Source organism: Passer montanus, unplaced genomic scaffold (genome assembly GCF_014805655.1).
Source record: "Passer montanus isolate IOZ18808 unplaced genomic scaffold, ASM1480565v1 scaffold25, whole genome shotgun sequence".
NCBI classification, from domain to species: domain Eukaryota; kingdom Metazoa; phylum Chordata; class Aves; order Passeriformes; family Passeridae; genus Passer; species Passer montanus.
Window position 1 is genome coordinate 1,137,201 of NW_024367149.1, and position 23,084 is coordinate 1,160,284.

Below are 23,084 nucleotides of genomic sequence, written 5' to 3' on the forward strand. Positions count from 1 at the left end.
GGGAATATTCACTGAGGGAAAAAATTATTCAGAGTTTGGACCAAGATTTTACTAGAGCAAGTTAGGCAAATTGCAATCACAACTTCACCACTATTCATATGAAGTCTGATTTTTTCAGCTCATTCTTACTAGCTCCTTCTTTTGACCTCTTAAAACCAAGAGGAAAAGTACTGCAGCTTCCAAGCTGGTCGAGAAACAATCACATACTGAAATCTGAAATGCTGGAACAGAAAACCAAACTGTGGTTTGTAAAGCATTAGCTTGAGGTCTGCTTAGAGTACATCGGTAACATGATGTTTCTTTCTTATTTCTAACTCATGATTTGCATTAATTCTCTTCTAATATTACATTAGATGATTTTCTAATATCACTTTTTCACAAAAAAGTTCGTTGAAATTGCAATAATTCTGTTAAACACAGGGTAGTAGAGGCATCTTTAGCCTGGCTGCAGATTTTTTGGCTCTCCTTTTTTCAACCTCTCCTTTTGCCTAAGTTGCTTTTACTGTTATGTGAGTTTATAGCTCAATAAGAAGAACATACTCCCAGAATTACTCTAAATAATTTAACTCTAGGTTATATGACTGATTACATATAAATGGGAATAATGCTGTTGAACTAAAATGTATTCCACATACATTAAAAAAAAATTGTTGTCAATGAAGGAATCACAGCCCAGAACGACACAGAATCAGGGATTCTTCCATAGATCTTGCATTCAGCCTGTTATAGACTACATGAAGCTCCACAGTTAATAAAATTTTGATTTAATCTATCTTGGTTGAAAAAGTCATACTTCCAAGTTTTCTAATATGGCCTAAAACTATCATCAAGCCAATTTTCAACATACTAGTTAGTTGAATATGGAGTATCTGTGTTTTCACTCAAAAAAAAAAATTCACTGCTACATAAAAAGACATAAAATTTGCATTTTATGCGGAAGAAAAAGATTAAAAATAAGGTTGGAAATGCTGAGTGAAATAATACCTTTGGCAAGTGATATGTGCACACAAAGCACAGCCTCCCTAAAGAAAACTGAACAGCCTTGTCAGCTATTTCTGACTTTCAGGCCACCACCACCCTAATACCCTAAAACATCCTTAGCCAAGCAGGTGCTTATCAATACCCACGCTGTGAAGAGAGCACACTACTATGAAAATTCACCGAGGAATTTCACTAGGGTGAAAATTAAGTTACAGCTGGAGTACATACCATGCAAGCACCAGCAGAACATTCTTAGACACAAGAACACGAAAAAAGAGACAGTGGCACAGAGAGTCCTGGAATGAACAGCTGCAAGAGGAACCCACCCACCAGTGCCTGCAACTGCTCACACACTCATCCCTAGTTCTTATGGACTCTAATAACTTCAGGAGGGGAATACTAGCAAGTATGTGAGCTTCAAATATACTTTGCTTATTTGAGGAGCCAGGGAGTTATTCTGGGTTCACTTATATTTGTAAAGAGGATGAAGTAGAGTTTCAGATGTTACAATCATGGCTCTTGATTGTAGTGCCTTAAAATGTATCTGTGGTCCTTAAATCACATTAAGTTATTAAAAAAGTGGAACAATATGGAGGACTGCTAAAGCTTGTGAAATTACTCCTAGCTTTATAAGGTTTTGCAAACAACTATCTATTTAAAACTAAACAAGATTTTAAAAAAGAGACCAGAACCAAGCTATTTTCATATCTATTTACTAAGTACTATTCTAGAATATTTGTCATTGTTCTGGTAGGTTTTCACAGTAAGACAGAGCACAAAGCTAACCCCCTAAAATCTCAGAACAAAATCTGACCTTCATAACTGGACAGAAATTAGCTTTTTAGTATTCAACTGGGAAGTATTCACCTTCACATCGTGTTTTAAAACTCTGAAAACCATTTCCATGTTATCTTCCTGCCAACCCTGAATGAAACATGGCAGGAGTTCACAAGTGAGTTTGGCACTTAGCTGACACATTTAAAAAAGGAAAGCACTTACCCACTAGTAAAGAACTCGCTGGGAGTTACAGATTTTAGTTCCAAGTACCACCATTAATGTCATGGTTCCCTATTCTGCCCAGCCCTCCCACTTCAGTGGAAAATCAATGCAGTTAAAACATCACAAGCAGGAAAGCAGGATGAGAAAGGAGAAACTTTATAGACTCAGAAGAGGAAAAAACCTTGCAAAGGAATCCACTTAGAAAAGTCATGGTACCCTCAGAGCAGCAGGGGCCCAGTGTTCTGCCAGCCCACGTTGTGTGCTCAGACCCCTTCAATGTGTGGCTTCCTGTCCAGTGAAAGGAATTACAAAAATCCAGTTCAGACAGCACAGCAGCATGAATCACCACAGTTTAGTTCCATGAGAGTGTGCCACAGTCTTCTAGCTAATCACAAGGGCACAGTGGTTTGTCACCCCTTGCTGAAACATCCAAAAGCAGCTTTATTTACATTTATAAATACTCATAATTCTCAGAGTGCTGATCATCACTTCACCAAGTAGCTGCTAAAGCATTACATGAAGTCTTAGAGGACGCACCCAGAAAACATCATGTCATATTTACAAAAAGAAACAAGCCTTCAGGTGCTCCCTGTTGATGATTGGGTCCTAGAGCCACAGGTTAAAAAAGCAAGCCAAGAATGGAGCAGGGTACCCACACTGTGTATTATGTGTTTAGATTCTCCAGTAACAGAAATATCTGGGGGAGCTGGAGGCACCTCATCTAACCACATAAATACAAAGCTGTTAGTGACTTCAGCATGACAGGTCAGGGTATTTTAAAAATATCTCCCCAAATCTTGTACTCTACCAGTCCATCAGCATGGGTTCAGCATGTCTCATGGTTCTTTGCTGCAACTGCTCTGATGCAAACTGAAATGACAGAGTCCTTTAGGAAACAAAGCAACTTCAGCATGACAGGTTAGGATATTTTAAAAATATCTCCCCAAATCTTGTATACTACCAGTCCATTAGCATGGGTTCAGCATGTCTCAGCAGTCCTTCCATGCCCACCAACCCACAGAAGATACTCCAGCCTGTCCCTCAGGGGTGCTCACACCTCCAGCAGGGCCCTCTTCAAACTCTGAGCTCCTGCTCACCAATGTGAGACCAGGAACTCAGCAACCAAAGCTGTCTAGTGGGGAAGAGCACAGGACAGCATCAGATACTCAGTGTTTGCAACTCCACCTTCCTCCTAGTACTCTCAAACCTTTGTCAAGGTAAGCTGTGGCTGAGCTTACTGCTGAGCCACTTCAAATGGCATCCTTAACAGAAACCTCAGGAGTTTTCACGCAGGGAATAATTCTCTGCTTATGTGTGAATAGCAAGCCAAATCTTACTTCCTTGGAAAAAGTTGACTCAACAGAGCTTTCATAATTGTTTCCAAGCACAACTATAATATAGAGGGTTCACATAAAAGCCTTCTACTTAAAACAACTCATACAGGTATAAAAAGGTCCATTTTCCAAGACACTGGGTTCTCACCTAATTACCATTATGCAAAACCCAAGATGTTGTTCAGTCACTGTGTTCTGTATTACTTTGATGCTATTCTTAAGACAAAAGTAGTACAACTGACTAAAAGCTGAATTAAAAGCATGTGTATAGATGACAGTAATATATTCTTCATAAGTAGAGAATGCTTATAAAATTTTAATAGTACAATCCATTCAGTTTACACACACAAGTACTCCGTTCTCCTGTAGTTCAGAAAGCACCACATCTCTGTTGCCCACAGCAAAGACCAGTTTGAATTCCAGTGCTGCTTATTTCAAAGCTGAGACTTTGAAGCCCCAGGCTGTACAGAACAGCCCTGTGGAGCCTGCCAGACACCTTAGTCATCAGATTTAAACGTCACTGCCTTTTCTCAGCTCTTCACATCTCAAAACCAAGTGCAACCTGCTGCTATTTTTGTACAGCCACCTTCTAGTGACAATGGCATGGTCTGTTCAACCCCATTCAGTGTGACAGTACATTAACCCGTGGGGATGCAGAGCAGATTCAAGATGCAGTGTCATAGTTAGAGAAGAAGGAAGTAGAAGGTTAACTTTCAGGCTTCCACATTGAGAAATTAGTACCTTCAGTACCTTTCCTATGCCAGAAGCCTCCACAAGCAGGTTAGGTGGAAAGGTCTTCTCACCAGACTGACAGAGGAGTCTCAAAAATAAATTAATTTCTCCCTGTGGTCTCAGTTCTTCCACACCTGTGAGTCAGTGGGTACTTAAAAGTAGGATGTTTATACGAGTGCATTACCAAGAGTATCCCTTCCTTTTTTCCAAGGCATTTCATTGCCCCTTTCTTGCATTTCCCACCGTGCATTTCTTCAAAGAGAGATACTACTACACAGTGTTGAAAAGTGACAATAACCAGCAACTATTGCTCAGCTCCTGGAATTTGTTGTGTTTCTAATTGTTTCTTCAATTTACTTTTTTTTCCAATCAGTTTCTTAACATGTTATACCAAACCCAAAAGAGCAAACAAGAGCAACCCAAAACCCACCCACGATGGTCTTGTCAAACTAAGATTTCTGGGAAGGTTTTTCTTTAGTCAGTACATCATGCCATAGGGATGTTGACATTTCAAAGCAAGAAAGACAGCCTGACAAAAGGAACCCACACATTCATTTGTTCTTCCATTACAAGAAACATATGCTGTCTAGCAGTTGATAATTCCACTTACATGTATGAAGAAGTATCAGAAAAATCTGATACACTCTCATCCCTGAATGGGTCACAAGGACAGAAGCAGCTCTACAGCTGGTGATCCTCAGTGAAATAAACATCAAAAGATGCAGACAAACAAAAGTGTGTTTTGGGCTCACACTTAGACTCTGTATTCAGAATGTTTGACACAGAAAAACTCTGTAAGAACAGGCTAATAATCTCAGTGTTTCCTTCAATTTCAGGGCAGAACTATTTAACAGAACACTGCAGACTCCAGTGACACTGCTCAGGAATGTGACTGGCTTCTGCAAACCCAGCTGCACACAGATATGGTTTAACAACCTAAGACCTATGCTTAACTTTAAGCAATAAGATTTAAAGAATATCTTAAGTGCCCCACTGACTGGGGTCTACTTGTATTCCACTCGTCCCCAACAATGGGAAAGAATGAGATAAGAATCCTTATAAAGTTGTACTCTATGTAGCGTTCTTCTGAATCTTTAGTTTACTAAATAAAACCAATTATTAAACTTAAACTAAAAAACCAAATTAATAACACTATAAGGTTGCCAAATGCATTAGTAGCAATATGCTAATACTTGAATCATAATGCAAGTAATCATTAGAGCAACCTAACCACTGCCAATCACCTAAGTTATGCACATGCTTTATTACTTAAGCCTTGCTTTATTTTCCCTTACACTGGTTTACCATGGATAACTAATACATTGACTAGACAGCAACTTTAACTACATCTGTTTGAGCAGCTGCTGATCAGTGCCAAGCCATGGCGAAATATGCATACATTTACCTTTAAATACTCACAGCCTTCCTCCATGTAGAACAAGGGCAGCTTTAAATAGCAGGAGAGAGAATAAAGCCTGGTGTGATCGACATGTGCTCTTGAATCAGTTACACCACAGCACTTTGCTACAAAACTGGATTATTAGGTAAGGTGGGACATGTGCACAGTCCAGATATCTCACAGAGAATTAGAGACAGTAATTTATTTTAAAAACACCCTGTGGTTTGAACCATCAAAAGGAAAATCAGACACATCTCAAACCCAGTTACTTTTTCTAAGTGTTTTAGCAATTAACTGCACAAATAGATGCATGAAAGAAAAATTACACATAAATAATAAATTTTACTCCTTCCATTGTTATTGTTAACTTTTGCTATAACTTTCCACACAAATAAATGTACTCCCACAAATAGTTTCAAATTTGAAACATTTCAAGCTGAAACAGAAGTTTAAGAAAATTGTACAATGTTAAAAGTCCATTAGGAATTAAATGCTTACACAAGCTACTTAAGCCTTCTAGTTATAGGGTAAACAATTTAAAAAAATCACACCCCAAACTAAATGCTTGGCAAACAAATGTGCAGAGCTGTAGTGATGGGGCATGGCTAGTGCTAGATAACAAGCTGACGGCAATTCTTGAAGACTGTGCTGTGTGGATATACCACAACCTTTTATGCCACCTTGATGGGTCAAAGTCTTCCACTTAAAGGGCAGCAAGATTACACATAGTAGACACATTCATTAAGAAAAGTTCTTAGCTTTTGGGTATGTGCACACACACACAATGTTTTAATTTCATTTTAAGCCCTTGAAAATAAATTGCAGATAGAAGTGTATCTACTTTAGTTCTAACTACTCAACCAATAAAACTGTAGTGCAGAGATCTCTATTTGCTGATTTTATGATTCTGTCAATATTCCATTTTGATATTGCACTCTAAAGCAATTGGAAAGCTCAAAGTATTGTTTCTGCACTTCCAAGACTAAGCTATCAAGCCAAGAGAGTTGATTTCCTTGGAAATCTCTTCAAATTCTGAACTATCACTGCCTTTATCTCCCTGAGCCTCTTCTCGCTCACCTTTCTTCATTTTGCCCCAAAATTTTGCTTTCAGACAAGCCTCTCTTAAAAGTAGACTGCAACGCAAGAAGAGATTGTTTTCAGAGAAGTTCTAAAAGAGGAATTTGCCCTATGGAACAAAACACGTTCCTGATCATCAGTTTATGTAACCTCACACTGCCAGTACTCCAGCCAGAAAAATAAACACTTATCCCACCCTCACTCATTGCCATCTATCTGATTGTTCCTACCTCTAGAACATTTATACTCACAATATATACAAACTAATACGTTAAGTGCAAGTACATCTTTTCTAGTAAGAAAAAGAATGTGCAAACTATAACTTTTTAAGAATGTATCACAAAAACATGAGAGAGGAGAAATAAAAACAACTTCCTGCATTTGGAGGACTTTTTACACTTTTATGTAACTTTTCAAAATGCAGGCAAGCAGTTATTAATTCAAACCCTGACACATGGGGAAAATTATTACTTTTCTTTACTCAAAAAGAAGGTAAATATGTACTTTTCAAAAAATTGCAACTGCCCACATACTGTAAAAGACAAGCAGAATTAGTTGAAATGCATTTTGTCTTAGGAAGCCTGAGCAGGGATGCACAGGAACAGCTAACTGAACAAAGTCTGGGAAATAAAATCATGTTGGTGGATTGTGGCTCCATTATAAGCAGCTTTTAGAGCTAAAAGGAGGACCAGCTTGTATTTCATTTGAAGAGAAGTTCCTGAGGGAGAGACACTTGTTAAGAGAGGGATAATCTGGTTAGAAAACTGAGCAAAGGTGATTCTTATAAACAACAGTTAAGTCCATGTCAGACAAGCAAGTTTTAAATGGACAAGGCAAGACAAAACATGGCAGGAGTCAAGAAGTGAGAGAGACAAGGGCTTAGACAGGAGTTTTGGTGTGGACAGAAAGAAGACAGGGCTCGGGGATGCCATTTAAGGGAAAGCAATGAGGTGTATAAATAGCCTGCACTGCTGGATCTAATGGCAAAGCTGTTGGGCAAACAGCAAAGAGAGTCCTCAAAAACCAGAAACAGATTCTTTCTCCTCTTATTGGAAGTGCTTTTGGAAAAACCTCCAAGCTAATTGACCATAGTAAGTGACCTTGACTTCTCCATTGCTGGGTCAGTGAAGAGTAAAATAGAAATTCCTGAACCACTGTTGAAAAGATTTCAGCTTCTAGGATTAACAGAAAAATACACTCCACGTTAGCAAATAGCTGCAAAAAGATACATATTATGAATACCAGTATTTTCCAGCAGCAAAGCTACTTTGCATTTTTAGTAGAGTACTGCCAAAACTAAGAGTATCACTGAGAAAGCCAAGCATTATAGTATTTTTATAGACAAAAAGTTTGCAAAAATATGTTTGCTCCAGTATTAGATTGAACTTCTAACTACCAATCTTACTCTGTTCAAGCATTGTAGTGCTTTGTGATAAGGAATTTTATGGACAGCCATTTAGAAAGGAAGTGCTATTAATATTGGACAAAATGCCTTTAAAAGGAAGATTTAAATATTACTGATTAGGGAAAACATACAATCCAATTCAAACATCTGCACTTTGAGTATCTCTTGGGCATCAGAAATAAGGAGTTGTAGCAATAAGTTGCAATATAAGAGACCTCATGTTTTAGCAGTTACTGAACTTCAACAAACTGCAATAGCAATAAATGGTGTTCAAAATATGCATTATTTTTTTAAATATAGGATTGGAATAACTTCTCTGGGCTTTTCCTCAGACTTAGAAATACTTTTTTTCTTTTCTTTCCCTCATTTGTTGGGATGAATACATTTTCACACTTAGAGAAAAGGCTGTTTTCTTTTGTTTCCATTTCAATCCTGTTTGAGCCACTATAAAAATGTTCAGGCCTTCTCCAAGAAATTAAGAAATTATTTAATGTACATTTATCTTGAAGGAACAAGCAAGCAAAAGTTTTCAAGCTAACATAAAAAGTTACATGACTCTTTAACTTATTTTATAGTATGTAATACTAGAGTTCACCTAACTGAAGTATTACAAACTGCTCCTCATTGGAGACTAGGAATTATAACCAGAAACATTTACTGTATATAGACAAATAAAATACACTCAAACTAAAATTTTTCCAATAACATTCAGAGGCAGGAAGAAAATACAGGTTGTAGATATTAATCCATTAATCTATCCAAGACATTACAGAAGTCTGTGTTAATAAATTATATAAAAATGAGTTTTCAACAGCTTCAGTGATTATGCAAAGATTTTTGCTGGTTTTAAGAGCTGCTCAAGAAAAGGTTTCTAATATGTAAATCAGTTCTCCAAACAGTTTAGAGACTAGGTTAAAGGCTGTGCTTATTCTCTCCAAAATGCCAGACATACCTTTGAGTGTGAGAAGAAAATTAAAAAAAGAAACAGACAAACCTTTCAACAAAATCATCCAACAGCACAGACCTTTGTGAGAGATTTTACTGTGGTAGCTTAAACACTTAATTTGTTTTAAACTGTATAACTGATACACAATAAAAAGCAAGCATTATAAAAATTAGAATGTATTAATACTAAAACATTTTAATATTGTCAGAAAGTTTAAGGGCCAGTGTACACAAGCCACCATCAGTTTGAATGCTAGCATTCCTTTTTATAGTAGAAATTAAAATAATATGAAGTATTACGAATTTAGCACTGACAAGCAACCCTACAATTTGAGAATTTTCCCCTCTGACCTGAAATTCTGCTTGTAAGTAAAGCTATTGTTTCTCTCCCAACTCTTTGCATTCCTCCCAAGTTAACTCGACTAACATTTCAGTCTGCTAGAAAATATCCAAATAGGAAAAAAAAATTGAGAGCTTTCTTCAAGGGCAGACTACTGAAAGTACTGGAAGCTTTTAACCCTCTACACACCTTTACATTCATCACTTAGAAATAAAAGGATGAATATTTCGTTTCACAGTTTTGCGCCAAGTGCCTCCTTTCTGATGGAGTGCAGCCTCATGCCTGTCTGTAGGCTTTCCATGCTGGTTCACAGTACTAAAAACAACCACAGTTTAGCTCTACATATTTCTTTTATTTTCATGTCCAGAAGTACTTTTTCCTATTTTAGCTTACTGATCTCTATGATAATACTGAAAGTCCAGTGGAGAATGCAACAACAGTGAAGACAATGGCATTCCATTTTTCATCTATTTAAAATGCAAGTCTTTTCCAGGGTGGTATTAATAATTTATAACAGCTTACCAAGTTGAAAATTATTATTTGCAATTATTTTTATTATTATTACTCTTAATAGTATTCTACTTATGGGGAGAAAACATATTTATTTATACCTCTGTCTTCTGCACTGCTGAAAGCTGAATATTTAGAAATATCAGAAGTAGCTGTCCTAGCAGGCAGAAGAGAGGCACTTCAGACACAGCACAGGAAGAAAGACAGTGGCTGCAGTGATAAGCACTTGTATTCCAACAGGCCCCCAGGTAACTCATTCCTGGCTCTCCCATGTGACATGCCACCACAGCCCCCTCCAGAAGCCTGCTGCTTGGCAAATTGTTTATCAAGCACAACCAACTTAAAATAGTAAGTGGGATCACAAAGTGAAAAGCTAGTCTGTGGTATGATTTATGAATGGCAGCACTAAGATCTAAATTTGATTTGGTAGAGGGAAATGCTGTGAAGAGTAGCATTTAAAGGTTTTGGGAAGGAGCAGCATCTGTGAACAGCAGATAAATAGCAAGTGAGAGGTTTCAGGAGCTCCAGAAGTTTGATAGAAGAATTTACAGAGAAAGCCAAAATTGAGAAATTGCTAAAAATTTTTACCTCTGTAAGTTTCCTTCTGAACAAATTTGGAGTTCCTTATATATCAAATTCTAAACATCTTCCATTCTTATAAGTAAGAACAAGAAGCGCCTGTCAGGAATTTATGTAGCACTTGATAGCATCTGTCCAACTGTCAGAGCCTCAACTCCAGCTGTGGCTGATCACAAGCACTTCAGGTAGAGGAAACAGAAGAAAAATCCACAAACCATATCTATCCTTCCTATGTGTAAGAGAAAAAAAACAGAGCTAAACATTTTGTGATTATTATTGCTGTGAACAGTTGAAACCCTGAACCACAAGAATGGGTTATAAGCATTTTTAACGAGCTGTGTCATCACAGAATGGTTTGGGCTGGAAGGGACATTAAAGACCATCTAATTCCAGCCCCTGCCAACACTAGGTCCAGTGGCTCAAAGCCCTGTCCAGCCTGACCTTGAGCACTTCCATGGATGGGGCAATTACAAATTTATTAAGGACAAAGGCTTTATTTTATTCACTCCAAAGCTCACAGAAGAAGGAAAAATAGTAGCAAGGGGAAATACTTAAATGCCAGAAAGACCACACTGACCATTTAATCCCAGGTTTGTATCTTCTTCTCAAAGAATGAAACATCCCTTAAAAAGCACTAAAAAAAAAAAAATCTTGCCTCTGAAGCATGTTGAGGGTAGCTTACTTCAGAAATTCACTTGTTTCACTTGAACAACTAGAAATTCTATCTAGTTATGACTCTGACAACAAGGTCTACAAATCCCCCAGCACCACATACCTTTTCCATGTGTAAGCAGCTATTCAGAACAAGTCAGTCACCTCTCAGTGTTTTCTTCAATAAGGAGCTGACATGTCCAACATGAACTACAGATCAGCTTGTCTTTCCAAAACATGGAAAATTTTTATGGCTTGTTTTGAGCTGCCTAGAATCTCCAGTCTTCTGAAATATGACCAGGAGAATTGGACACAGTATTCTAAAACCACACCGACCCAAGACTGCATCTCTGCCTCTGTGCTGCTGCTGTCCTTTGCACACAGCCAAAGGTTAGAAAAACTTTTTTCTGGGAGCAATGTGCCAAGAGCTTCCACTGATTATGATGTGTAAGTTTCCTGAAGTGTTTATTCACAATTTTTCTTTTAAAATCTCTCACTTATATGTACAATTCATACCTGCCAGGACTGGTAGTACAAATGTAGTTTATTACTATTTAAAGAGATGATTCAGATCTTTATTACCAACATTTGCTTTTTGTTAATTCAATATTTTAAATACCCTAAATTATAAATTTTTATCAACTTCCAGTTCTACAATGATTTTATAATCAATTATATGGTTGATAAGATTGCAGTATTTGACTAAATATCTTCCTTAAAAGGTAAATCTTTCTCTTAACAGTGGGCAGAAATATAAATAAATGTTCACATCAGTGAGCTAAATATTATCACCTAATTTATGCTATACCAATTCAGCAAACTGCAGATCTCTCAAAAACCTACAGTCCAAGAAAACTTACCTGCTTTGAAATGGTATCAACTGACACAAACTAAATACTGTATTATTTTGTCTGTGGCAACAGAACTGCAAATTAGCAACTCTTCTTTCACAGGCATGACATGCTGGAGATTGTTCCAAATGATTGGGAAATTGCCCATTTATCTCAAAATCTTAACAAACAAACAAACAACTTCCATTCTCATTTTCCAAGATAAGTGGTAGATTAGGATGCTTTCTTTATCCAATTTCTTTAGGAAGTTTTAGGTATAAATCATCCAGAAAAACATTTCAGCTACCTCTTTTGCCACAAATTATAATCATCCCTACATAGCATAGCACCCTCAATTTCTGTTTCTGTTCAGAACCATAGGCTGTATTTTGCAGTAGGGTATTATTCTCATTCTTAGTAGTGCAAAGAAGGCTGTACTATCTTTATTTCTTTTGACCACTGGGATTTCATAATTTTCTTGGATTTGCTTATTCTTGTGACTTTTGAACCCTTCAAGGCATCACAAGCCTTTCACAGGAGATTGTCCTTCTGCTTTTTATTACAACATTCTGAAAAAGTGAGGCATTCTTTAATATACTTGCTGTTCAAGTCAAAAATTCAAGAAAGATAATGATGAAAAGCTCCAAATTCTGAATATAGAAAACAGTATTCACTAAACCAGTTCACCACTTTTTTCCTCACTCATCTGGGCCAGCACAAATAAAATTTAAATAATAGAGTAACTCAAGAGATCACAGATCATTTCTATAAAGAATGTTTGAAAGGAATCAAATTCTCAGAACATTCTTGGTAAACAAGAATTTAGTTATCACATCTGAAAAATGAAATATTAATGGTAAATACTCCCAGGGTAATCAAACAAAACAATAACTAAACACATTGAGGATTCACATGAAGTCCTTTGAGTGTCATTTTATTAATTTGGCCTGAAGACAGAAATCACAAATGAAATTCTAATTATAATGAGGTATAAAATGCAGCTTGACTCTGATGGTTTCAGATACCAAAATGAAACGTTCAAATGCTTTTTTGCTTTAAGGGTTACATTTACACGTGTATGCAGATGAGTCAAAAAGCCAGCTCTGACCTAAATCGAATTCCCCCCTTTGTCAAGGCTGTGATGCAGGACGAGGAGGGCCAAGAGAGGACAGCACAGCACAGCACTGCCACCTCGTGCCAGGCAACACAGCTCCTGCCAGACTGATCCCAGAACGTGCTCTGCCTTTAAACTCTACGCTTATTTGAGAACAGATGCTTCATTTTGAATTATGAAAGGGTACATCTTTAATATCCAATTCTTCAAATAAAAGTAATCAAACTATCTGTAGTTAATCAGCAGGGCAGCAACTACTCATTATATTCGCTGTTGTAACAGCTTAGTCACTCAGAGCTCTGATAAATTTAACTCAACAGAGATAAGACCTTTGCTAATGGATATCTGCTTCAGATTAAGTCTTTCTAGTTTAATTTCCCATTTTGGTAAAAGAATTATGACAAAAACATATAAAGTTTCATAGTTCAGAAGATGCATAAAATCTCTGAACACCCATGCTATGAAAAGGGTCATATATTCTTGCTGTATAAATCTTTAAATACTGACAAGTTACAAAGAAAACAATTTCCTTTCAATCCACTGTTATCTAAAATAGAACCACTTCATCAAACAAAACATAATGTGATTTTTTTGTTGTTGTTGATGACTTACTGATAAACATAATTTTGCTCAGTGGATATTTCAGTCCTCCCCCCAAGAGCCATAATTACAAGCAAAAAAGATGTAAAGTAGCAGTACTCACCAATATCATTAGCTAGAGCAGCAGGATCAGAGACCCCAAGGGTGGCTTCAAACTCTTCCTGAAGACGATAAGCTCTTTGAAGAAGAGATTCAAGCTTATGAATGAATTCAGCACTAATGATATCCTGCAAGAAGACAGACATTAGCAGCTTTTCTATTTGCCTTCAGCCTGTAAGATTCCTTTGTAAAATCCAAGGATATTAAGCCTTCACAGAACAAACCATGCCACATTAATTTTCTACAAACCACACAGGCACACTGTCAGATGAAAACTTCAACATCCACAATAGATACACTTTTCAGAACACACACATATTTTATTTAGAGTAATAAAAAATAAAATCTAAATTTAAAAATAATTTAAAATTATCTGTGATGTTTGCTGCACTAGAAATAATGAAAGTAACACATCTGATTATTTCAAAATATTTTTAGCATATAGTTTATAAGAAAGGAGGAAAACAAATAAAGTTTAAGCACATGGTTTGTAAATGTGCACAAATTGATCGTTTTTCCCTGAGACATTTATCTTTGGCAAGCAGATACCCTCTCACATAATCATAAAAGAAAGAGAGGACCCAAGGGATTACATGCAGGGAAGTTGTCTGCTTGATAGCTCGATACTGTCCAGAAGCAAACGCTGATGCATCAGCAATTGCCAAAAGATAAATAATGTTAGTTCCCTTCCCATACCCTCCTCCAAATAACCAACCAAAAAAGTCAGAAGAAATGAATTCAGATCTCCTTTAAATACAATACCATTCAATTGGAAATTGAATCAATTGTCAAGTTTGGTAATTGAATTTGCAAAGATTCAAGTAGTAACACAGAACAAATTGTCAGGGCAGCATCAGTAGATTATAGACGGGATGTACTCACTTCTACACTTTCTTCTGCAATTGCATCTCCTGCTCCCAGCTTAATGGAACCACAGATTGCTTCATCTTCAACTTGCCTGTTACGAAAAGTTAGGGCCTGCTCCCAGCGCCTCAGTGCCTCCTCAAACAGCTCCATACCTGGGGAGAGCAGCAACAGCTTCAGCTGCACTCACGTTTTACACACATGGGAAAATATACAGCTAAAGTAAGCATAATTATCACAGAGATGTAAGTTCATAAACATCACTTCCCAGCCTGTATCAGTATATATCCAGTACATATTTACCTTCTTTTTGTGTAAAGAAACATGGCCATTTTCCCCATGTGTCAGGGCTTGATTTTAAGGATTACTACTGCAAATAGTGACAGAAAAAACCTTCTAGAAAACTAACTTTAGATCAAATATGATTTCACTATTTTATGGAAATGTTCTCAGACACTTGCCAATAGGACACTGAGAAAGAACACAGTAATATTTTGTGTCACTTTACCATAAAGCAAGAAATCATTTATGTTCATTGTAAGCGGATGCTGAATATTCTTACTATGACTTACCCATCAAATACAAATTTTCAGGTGTAGTCACTGGAATATTGACAAGCTTAAGGTCATCTTCATCTGCTTTATCCCAGGAATTAGAATTGGCACAAGCACAACTGTGACAAGAGGTGGCACTCTGAACCTTAAAAAACAAAGTGCTGTTACAGAGAGCATCCTTAAAACCACATTCCTGCCAGAGTACATTACATCCAAGCCATCTGCCTAGAAACTGGTTTCACTCTGTGGTAAGGACAGTGGTTTCTCAGCATCTCTAGCTGCCTGTGCAGTTCATTCAGGAAACTTCCTTCAGCTCAGTGAAGTCTTTAGATGCATATTCACTGCAATTTAACAGACATTCAAGAGCCTTAAAACAGTTTTACTTACCGAGGTCAGGCTTTGAACTGAGCCAGAGTATTTACTGAAAAGTCCTCCATTTGCATAGATACAGGACTGAGATCCTTTTTCCTTGGCAGAGCTCAGAGAAAGAGTCAAGTTTTGTCGACTACTGGAACAACTAGAACCTAAGAGACACATTTATTTTAAAGCTCTTGCAAACTCAAAATATTGCTTCTTGTGCAAGTATATCAAGAACTGCATTTACTCTTTTCAATAAAATTCAGTTTAGAAGCAAACAACAATTATTCTTTTATTTACAGTTCTACTTGAGAAATTACACATTAGAATTCACTGTCTGTAACAATAACCATACATTTTAGTTTAATTATTCATCTATTCTATTAAAAAAACAGCTCTGAATTTCTCTGTATTGAGATACACATGCAAGAATGGCAAAACCCATTGTTACTACACTATTGATAAAATGATTTTTAATCCTGGTTCATTATTAAAACTTCACCTTTGACAAGAATCCCAGCTTCTTTATAAGATACTGTAATCTTGTTTCTAATTTGACAAATTCAAAATTTAAAGTCTAAAAATTTGAACCTACTCAGGTGTTCCATCCTATGGAGATGAATAAAGGGATGGAGCACCTCCCCTCTGAGCAAAGGCTAAAAGTTGGGATTGTTCAGCCTGGAGAAAGCTCCAGGGAGACCTTACTGCAGCCTCTCAGTACCTGAAGGGGGCCTATTAGAAAGATGGGAACAGACTTTTCAGCAGGGTCTGCTGCAATAGGATAAGGGGTTACGGCTTTAAAACGAAAAGAGGGCTGCTTTACATTAGATAACAAGGAAGAAAGTTTTTACAATGAGAGTGCTAAACACTGGAATGATTGCCCAGAGAAGTCATGGATGCTCCATCCCTGGAAACACTCAAGGCCAGGGTTGGCCTTGAGTGTTTGATCATAACCCCAGGCTGGATGGGGTTATGATCAACCTGGTTTAATGAAGATATCCCTGCTCAATGCAGGGCTTGGACTGGATGAACTGTAAAGGTCCCTTCCAATCAAAACTATTCCATGATCAAAGGAAAAGAGTTTGGTTTACTACTACAGTTATGCATTTGCTTACACAACTTTCTTTCCCCTCCAAGAAAACAACAAAAAACCACAACTTGGAGGTTCCATGACTTACCTTTTTCTGAAGCAGCTGCTTTGGTACACTCTAATACGAGATGAGTTGGCTCCCATGGTGGCACTTTCTTGTTTTTCTTTCCACGTCTCCTTTTAAAGTGATGGGCCAGAAAAATCACAGATATTGCACTCACTGCTGTTACTGTGAAAAGCTTCTTTAACCCTGGGGAAAGCTTCACCTGAAAATGAAAGTGTGATTTAATTGCAAATATGTATATACACTGAGAGACAGACTGCAGCACCAAGAACTATTGCAAATTCACAGACTACGGGGATCTACACAAATTACTTTCAAACAAAGACTAGGAGTTTTCAAATTTCTTCTTAATGCCAGGACAATGCAGGGCCTCAATTAAATCTCTAACAGCAAAAAATACTGAGAAGGAACTCGCCTTTCCCAACTACACTACTTCTTGCACTGTGAAAGAGTGGAAGATCCTAATGCCAACATCCATGTGGTGTTTCAGTTTGAGTAGAACATGTATTTAAATACATTTCTCTAAATTAAGTTTTGAAAAAAAAATTACATTTTATTTTGGATCTAGATCAGCCATAAGTCTATAGGTGTTTAAATTAGTAAATAAGAGCCACATGGACAAGCAACTTGTATCAAAAGTAATTGACAAAATTTGTAACACGCAAAATAACAAGATACACAAAGAAGAAAAGTGCCATTTAACTGGAAACCACAGTTCACATTCACAAAATCTTTTGGAAACTTATGCTGCTTGAGGAACAGAATGCTGGGAGAAAACCAGATCCACAGTGCTTGTGCTTCAGATGGTGTTTGTGTAACACGACTCCTCATACCAGAGAGAGCACACAGCACCACTGCACTCTGGCACTGCTGGTTGCTGTGCAGTTGCTGAAGACTATCACCACTGTGCAATCTGAAGAAACACTGAAAGCTTCTCTCTGCACCGAGTTTACAGTCAACAAGTCAAGCACCTTTGACTTGAGAACCCTGCCCTTCCTGGTGCCATGCCTTGACCGAGGTCTACAATTGCCACTGTACTCTGTGGGGAAAAGGAAATGCCTGGAACACAGCACCAGCACAAAACTTACAAAATTTACAAAAGACTAGTGTATTTCACAGAAAAGAGCTAACAACCAAACACCTGAGATTAAAACCTCTAAGATAATAAAATTAAATGTTAAAACATTGCCGTTTCAAAGAACTGCAAAAGGATTTTTCTAAATTTATGTGTGCCCTCAAGCATGATCATAAATTGATTAACAGTGAAATGAAAACCTCTAAAAAGAAGAAAGTTAATAGTTGCACGTAAGGGAGTTGTAAGTGGTATTAAAAAAGGATATGAGTATGCTGCCACATGAAAAAGAAAACAGTGATATTACAGTAAGAGTTTTGAGGTATTTAATATATTTAAAAATGTGGAAATGAGCATATGCAACTAAGACTGAGAATATCTTATCCTGGTTTTATATGCAGTAAAAGAAAAGTACCTACAGGGAACTGTGAAATATGGCATAGCTTCTGCTTATAAGTGTGTAATTCAATACAGTCATATTAAAGACCTAGTCTGAAAAGCAAACTCAATACCATTATTCAAAATTTAACGACATTTATGTTTAGCTTGTAAATACAAAAAAATCTATAAGAGAAAAAAAAAAGACAATTTGAGAATTTTGATATCTTGATAATCACTGCACTGTTACAAAATGGAGATATATAGACACTGCATATAAAGCAGATGTATGATGATGTACTAAGCATTTATTAGCAGAACAAGACAAAAAGACACACTTATTTTAGTGCAGTGTTATAAACAAACTAAACCCCAATGTATTCTATATGAATTTAATTCACAACCACAAGAGCATGTACAACACCGCAATAAACTTCTAAATGTATAACAAAAGTAACAAAATTTAGATAATGTATTTATTACCTGGTTAAGAGAATAATACCAGGAAAGGGGAAGATTAAACACCCGTAAAGCTACTGTCTTCAGAGAAAATCGTGTCTCAGCAGCAGCTTCTTCTGACATGGCTCCTTCTCTCCCATACCTCATTAAGCAAAACTATCTTGGAAAAAATCACAGATGGTCTCTGGAATATTCTGGCAAAAGAAGGATACATACTATGAAGATGTAAAGGATGCATAACTATGGAAGGATGCATCCTTCCTAAAAGGAGGATGCATAGCTATGCAACAGAAGCCCAGGACATTTTTCTTCTACAAGCTCAAATCTCTTCAATCACAGGTACATGACTTGTTTGATTGATGTTTTTGAGTACAGGCAAGACTTAATGTGGCTAGGCCCCGTTTGTCCGACCGCCGTGTGCAGAAGTGCAGCTGCACAACAGGCAGGACACGGAGCTCGGTGTGCTCGGTGTGCCCGGAGCAGCCGGCCGCTCCCGGCTACAGCCTCTAAGGCACGCACGGCAACAGCCCTGCCCCCGAAACCACGACTGCTGCAGGAACGTATCTGCCACCCGAAAGAATTGTAAGATTTGTGGGCAGCTAGTAAAAGTTTATCATCCCATTCAGCGCTTCGTTTATTTTGCAGACACGCCACGAGACACGACCGCGACAGCCTGACGTAATCCCCGGTGCGGGCACACCTCTCTCGCTCCCTGATGCTGAACACAAGGCGAAGCCTCCGAACCGCGGCTCCGGCACCGCGACCGCGGCACGGCGGGAGGCGATGGAGCCTCGGGGCAGAAGCTGCCTGCGCCGAGCCCTCCCCATCCCGGGCAGCCCCGGCATCACGGGCGGGCAGCGGGCAGAACCGGGCGCCCCGCGCGCCCCTCAGCCCGCTCCCCGCAGCCGCCCGGGTCAAAGCGGGCGCGCCTCTCCCCGGGCGGGGTCGCTACAGCGGCCGCACTCAGTTATTACCTACCTGCCCGCCGAGCACCGGGGCGCGGGCAGCTCCCTCCGCTCCGGCCCCGGCGCTGCCCGGAGACCGGCGGGATCCGCTTCCGGCAGAGGGAGAAGCGGCCGCTGTCAGCCGGGAGGAGCCGCTACCACGTGAGGGAGACCTGTGGCGTCGGGACTCCGCGCCCGCCATCTTTGCTCCGGGCAGCTCCGCTGCGGGCGGCCGGGCGGGGGCGGGGTGCGCGCCCGGCGCCGCCATCTTTGTGCGGGGCAGCGCTCACATGAGCGGCTGAGGCTCTCGGCGCCGCCATCTTTGTGCGGGGCGCGTCCGGCGGCGGCGTCGCGGCGCAGGGCTGGGCGGGGGCCGGTGCGGGGCAGCGGGGCCGTGCGGGGCCGGACCGCCCTCCCGCCGCCTGGAAGCGGCCACGGCGCTCCGCAGGTCCCTGCTGAAGTTGCAGCTGTGCGGCGGCGATAACGCGCCGTCCCTAAACGCAGCAATTTACCGATAAATGGCCCTGTTCGCTGCCGAGTTACCCATGCGGATGGATCAGCGGGTATGAGGGTGGAACAGCCTGGGGGAAAAGTCCGGGGTAGCGCCTATGGAAGATCACTGCAGGCTTCTCCTGCGCTTAGGCAAAGCCCGGGTTAGGAAAATCCTCTTAGAAATATAGAGGTTAGCTAATGGGTTTCATAGTTAGGATTTAGCGTGGTGGAAGAAAGAAACGAAAGAGTGGCCTCTATGCCCTGAAAGCCAATATGAAATGAAAACTGGAAGAGGGTATGTCCTTGTAAGAGGATATACCTCAACTCCAGAATGTTTTTAAATGTCTTTTCTCTGTTGGAACAGTACTTACGGGTGGAAAGAGAATGTAATGGAAATTATTTACCAATCTGTGTCTTGCTTGAGTGGGTAGCTCTTGGTGCCTGAGGAGAAAGACCAAGTACCTTTGACCTGGTTAATGAGCACGCTTTTGTCATTTAGTGGGAAAATAGCAGGTTTTATGGTAAATAGATATAAAATAAGTTCTCTAGAGCTGGGATTGGTGGTGTCATTTTTTCAAGAAGTGGGGATGCACTTGTTTATTGTTGATAGATTGAAAAAAGATAAAAATACAGAGGGATGGGAGATAAAATTCAAAACTATTTATTGATTAATGGAATATAAGGGAACCTGGGTCAGGAAATAGGAAAGATGAACCTTAATTTGACACACTAAAAAGACTAATTTTAAGTTTGGTAAAAATGTCATTCGTGTACAAAAGTAATTGAAGGAATTTCTATAAAATTTCATTAAAACAACACAGATTTTTAGAAAAGTGGTAAAAAAAATGTAACTTAACAATTTGTATGTGCATAAGGCTATCACTTCAGTGAGCTTTTGTAGCTTTGAGTGAAGGCTGGTGGGTTTTTTTCTGAAGAATATTAATATGGTAGGTAATTACTGAACTTCCAGACCTCCTTAGTATTCCAAGTAATTAAGTGTTCAGGTACAAAGTTGCACCTTGTGTCACTCTTGCTTTGTTGCTATAAAATCTAAATAAATGTTAAATGAAATTGTTCCAGTGCATCACTGGTAAAATAATTGTAAGTGCAACGAAGAAGCCTGAACTTACAGATTGCTGGTTTGAGATGCTGTTATTCAGAGCTGTACTGACAAAATAATAAAAGCCTGTAATGAAGACACAATTGCTGCTTCATGTAATTGATGTCTTCAGAATAATCCTTTTATTCTTAAAGTCTTCCATCAGCATTCCCTTACTGAACTCTGTAAAATGATCTGTTAAAACAGCTCCATATTTAGAATATCAGTGGAATACATAAAACACACAATTGTTTTTTTCAGTATTTTTGAAGTGTTAACTGCTGTAACTAGGCAGATGAAATTGTTAATCCAAAAACTTTTGAAATAATTTAAAGTCTGTTTTGTTTCTTTAGGAAATAGTTGGGTTCCTTACATGACCCAAAGATAATTTTGGAGATCAGTTGAATTCCGTAGTGTTTGATAGGAGTTGTTTGTGGGTCTGATAGGCTTTCCATGGTAGGCACCACACACGTCTGTGATGCTGTGGAATTCTACTGAATAATAAGCTGAATTCTACTGAATAATAATAACGTTGCTGGTCATGATACTTTGAATTATGGGCCACATTTCGGCACCACACACGTCTGTGATGCTGTGGAATTCTACTGAATAATAAGCATGTTGCTGGTCATGATGCTTTGAATTATGGGCCACATTTTTCTGATGGCTCAATTTTGTTTTTCTTGGGGAATGAAAAGACTAGTCAGGAGCACAAAAAAACCCTCCAAGACTGGACTTGAGGAGAATTTTTTCTTTGAAGTGTAAGTCTGTGATGCTTAAAGCAAAATCTGTTGATAAGTCCTCCTGTGGAGCATTAATTACTTCACTTCATGGGGTAATATGAAGCATTGAGCTAGATGGACTGAAACCTCTGAGGGGAAGCAAGGGAGAGAGCGGGCAATAGACTGGGAGAGAAATTCCCTCCCAGGTCTGTGGGAAGCATTGGATGAAAACGTTATTGCATGAGTGTGATCACGAGCAGTGGTGTGGAAACAGCCTGAGAGAGCTGGGCTGTTCAGCCAGGAGAAGAGAGGGACACCTGACACAAGAGACTTGGAGCAGGACTTCTCACAAGGGCCTGTAGGACAAGGAGAATGGCTTTGGACTCAGAGGGCAGGTTTAGGTTAGATATTAGGAATTCTTTACTGTGGAGGTGGTGAGGCACTGGAACGGGTTCTTCAGAGAAATCGTGGATGCCCCATCCCTGGAAGTGTCCGAGACCAACCAGGATGGGGCCCTGGGCCACCTGATCTAGTGAGTGGCATCTCTGCTCATGGTAGGGGGTTTGGAACCAGGTATCTCTAGGGTTTCTTCCAACCCAAACCATTCTATGATTGTGTGATCTCACTGGGATCATGAAATGGAGATATGCTCCAGCTCAGAACAGGAGTATAACATAGAATGTAAAAGAAGCTACAAATCCTGTTGGATTATTTTGGGGTTTTTTTTCAAGTACTGAAAATGGAGAAAAACAATTTTTGGATGATGCCAACGCAGTGCAGAAGCTGGTGTAAAAGCAGATGTGATAATGAGCTTCAGGGGAAAAAAAGCAATCTCTTCACATAGAGTAGGAAGTGGTGAAATGGAGGAAGGTCACTCAGCAAGGGAGGGGCTACCCTGGGCTGGCTAGGACTTAGGTGGAAGATGAGTCATGGTTTTGAATGAATTTTACAGTTTTAGACTTTAACATAAAATTCTACGAAATGTGTTTCTGCAGCTATGTGTATTAACCTACCAAGGTTATGGCAGTAGAGTGAGTTTTCACAGTGCTGCAAGATGGAAGGAGCTGTGTAAAAAAATTGTTAACAAATGTGGAAGAAAGGCCACTCAGCTTTGTTCATCTAATGACATGTGAAGAATTTGTAACATGAACTACACTTCCACAAGAGATGCTCTCTGTATGGACAGGAATAGGGACCACATCCACAGGGACGTGAGTTTGAACAGCTTTGGCCTTTTTGATGATTGTTACAAAAGGAGAGATGCAGATTGCACCAAGAAACAGAAACTAGCATGAGCAGAACTCCTGGGTTTGGGTTTGTTCAGGACTGCAGGTTTGGATTTGTGGAGTTTTGTGTATAAAAAGTTAAATACAAATTAAATACAAATCTGGCAG

At 39.0% G+C, this 23,084-nt stretch overlaps 2 protein-coding genes across 6 annotated transcripts in view; one reads left to right on the forward strand and one right to left on the reverse strand.

Annotated features, from left to right (window-relative positions):
* The window catches only part of MIGA1 (mitoguardin 1), a 31,670-nt gene extending 11,971 nt beyond the window's left edge, over positions 1-19,699 (reverse strand). Inside the window, exons 1-7 of the mRNA XM_039711568.1 lie at positions 19,412-19,699; positions 18,458-18,627; positions 16,549-16,726; positions 15,401-15,537; positions 15,032-15,158; positions 14,478-14,614; positions 13,600-13,723 (exon numbers count right to left, since the gene is read on the reverse strand). Of these exons, the coding sequence (XP_039567502.1) occupies positions 13,600-13,723; positions 14,478-14,614; positions 15,032-15,158; positions 15,401-15,537; positions 16,549-16,726; positions 18,458-18,580 (826 nt within the window). The 5' untranslated portion in view covers positions 18,581-18,627; positions 19,412-19,699. The remainder of the gene's footprint in view (positions 1-13,599; positions 13,724-14,477; positions 14,615-15,031; positions 15,159-15,400; positions 15,538-16,548; positions 16,727-18,457; positions 18,628-19,411) is intronic.
* Positions 19,700-19,789: 90 nt separating this feature from the next.
* USP33 (ubiquitin specific peptidase 33) overlaps positions 19,790-23,084 on the forward strand; it is a 35,399-nt gene continuing 32,104 nt past the window's right edge. For 4 of the 5 annotated variants that reach the window (XM_039711526.1, XM_039711527.1, XM_039711528.1 and 1 more), the window contains exon 1: positions 19,791-19,940. The gene's annotated coding sequence lies outside the window, so the exon portion shown is untranslated. Of the gene's footprint in view, positions 19,941-23,084 lie in introns of all 5 variants that reach the window. The other variant, XM_039711530.1, reaches the window with a different exon arrangement.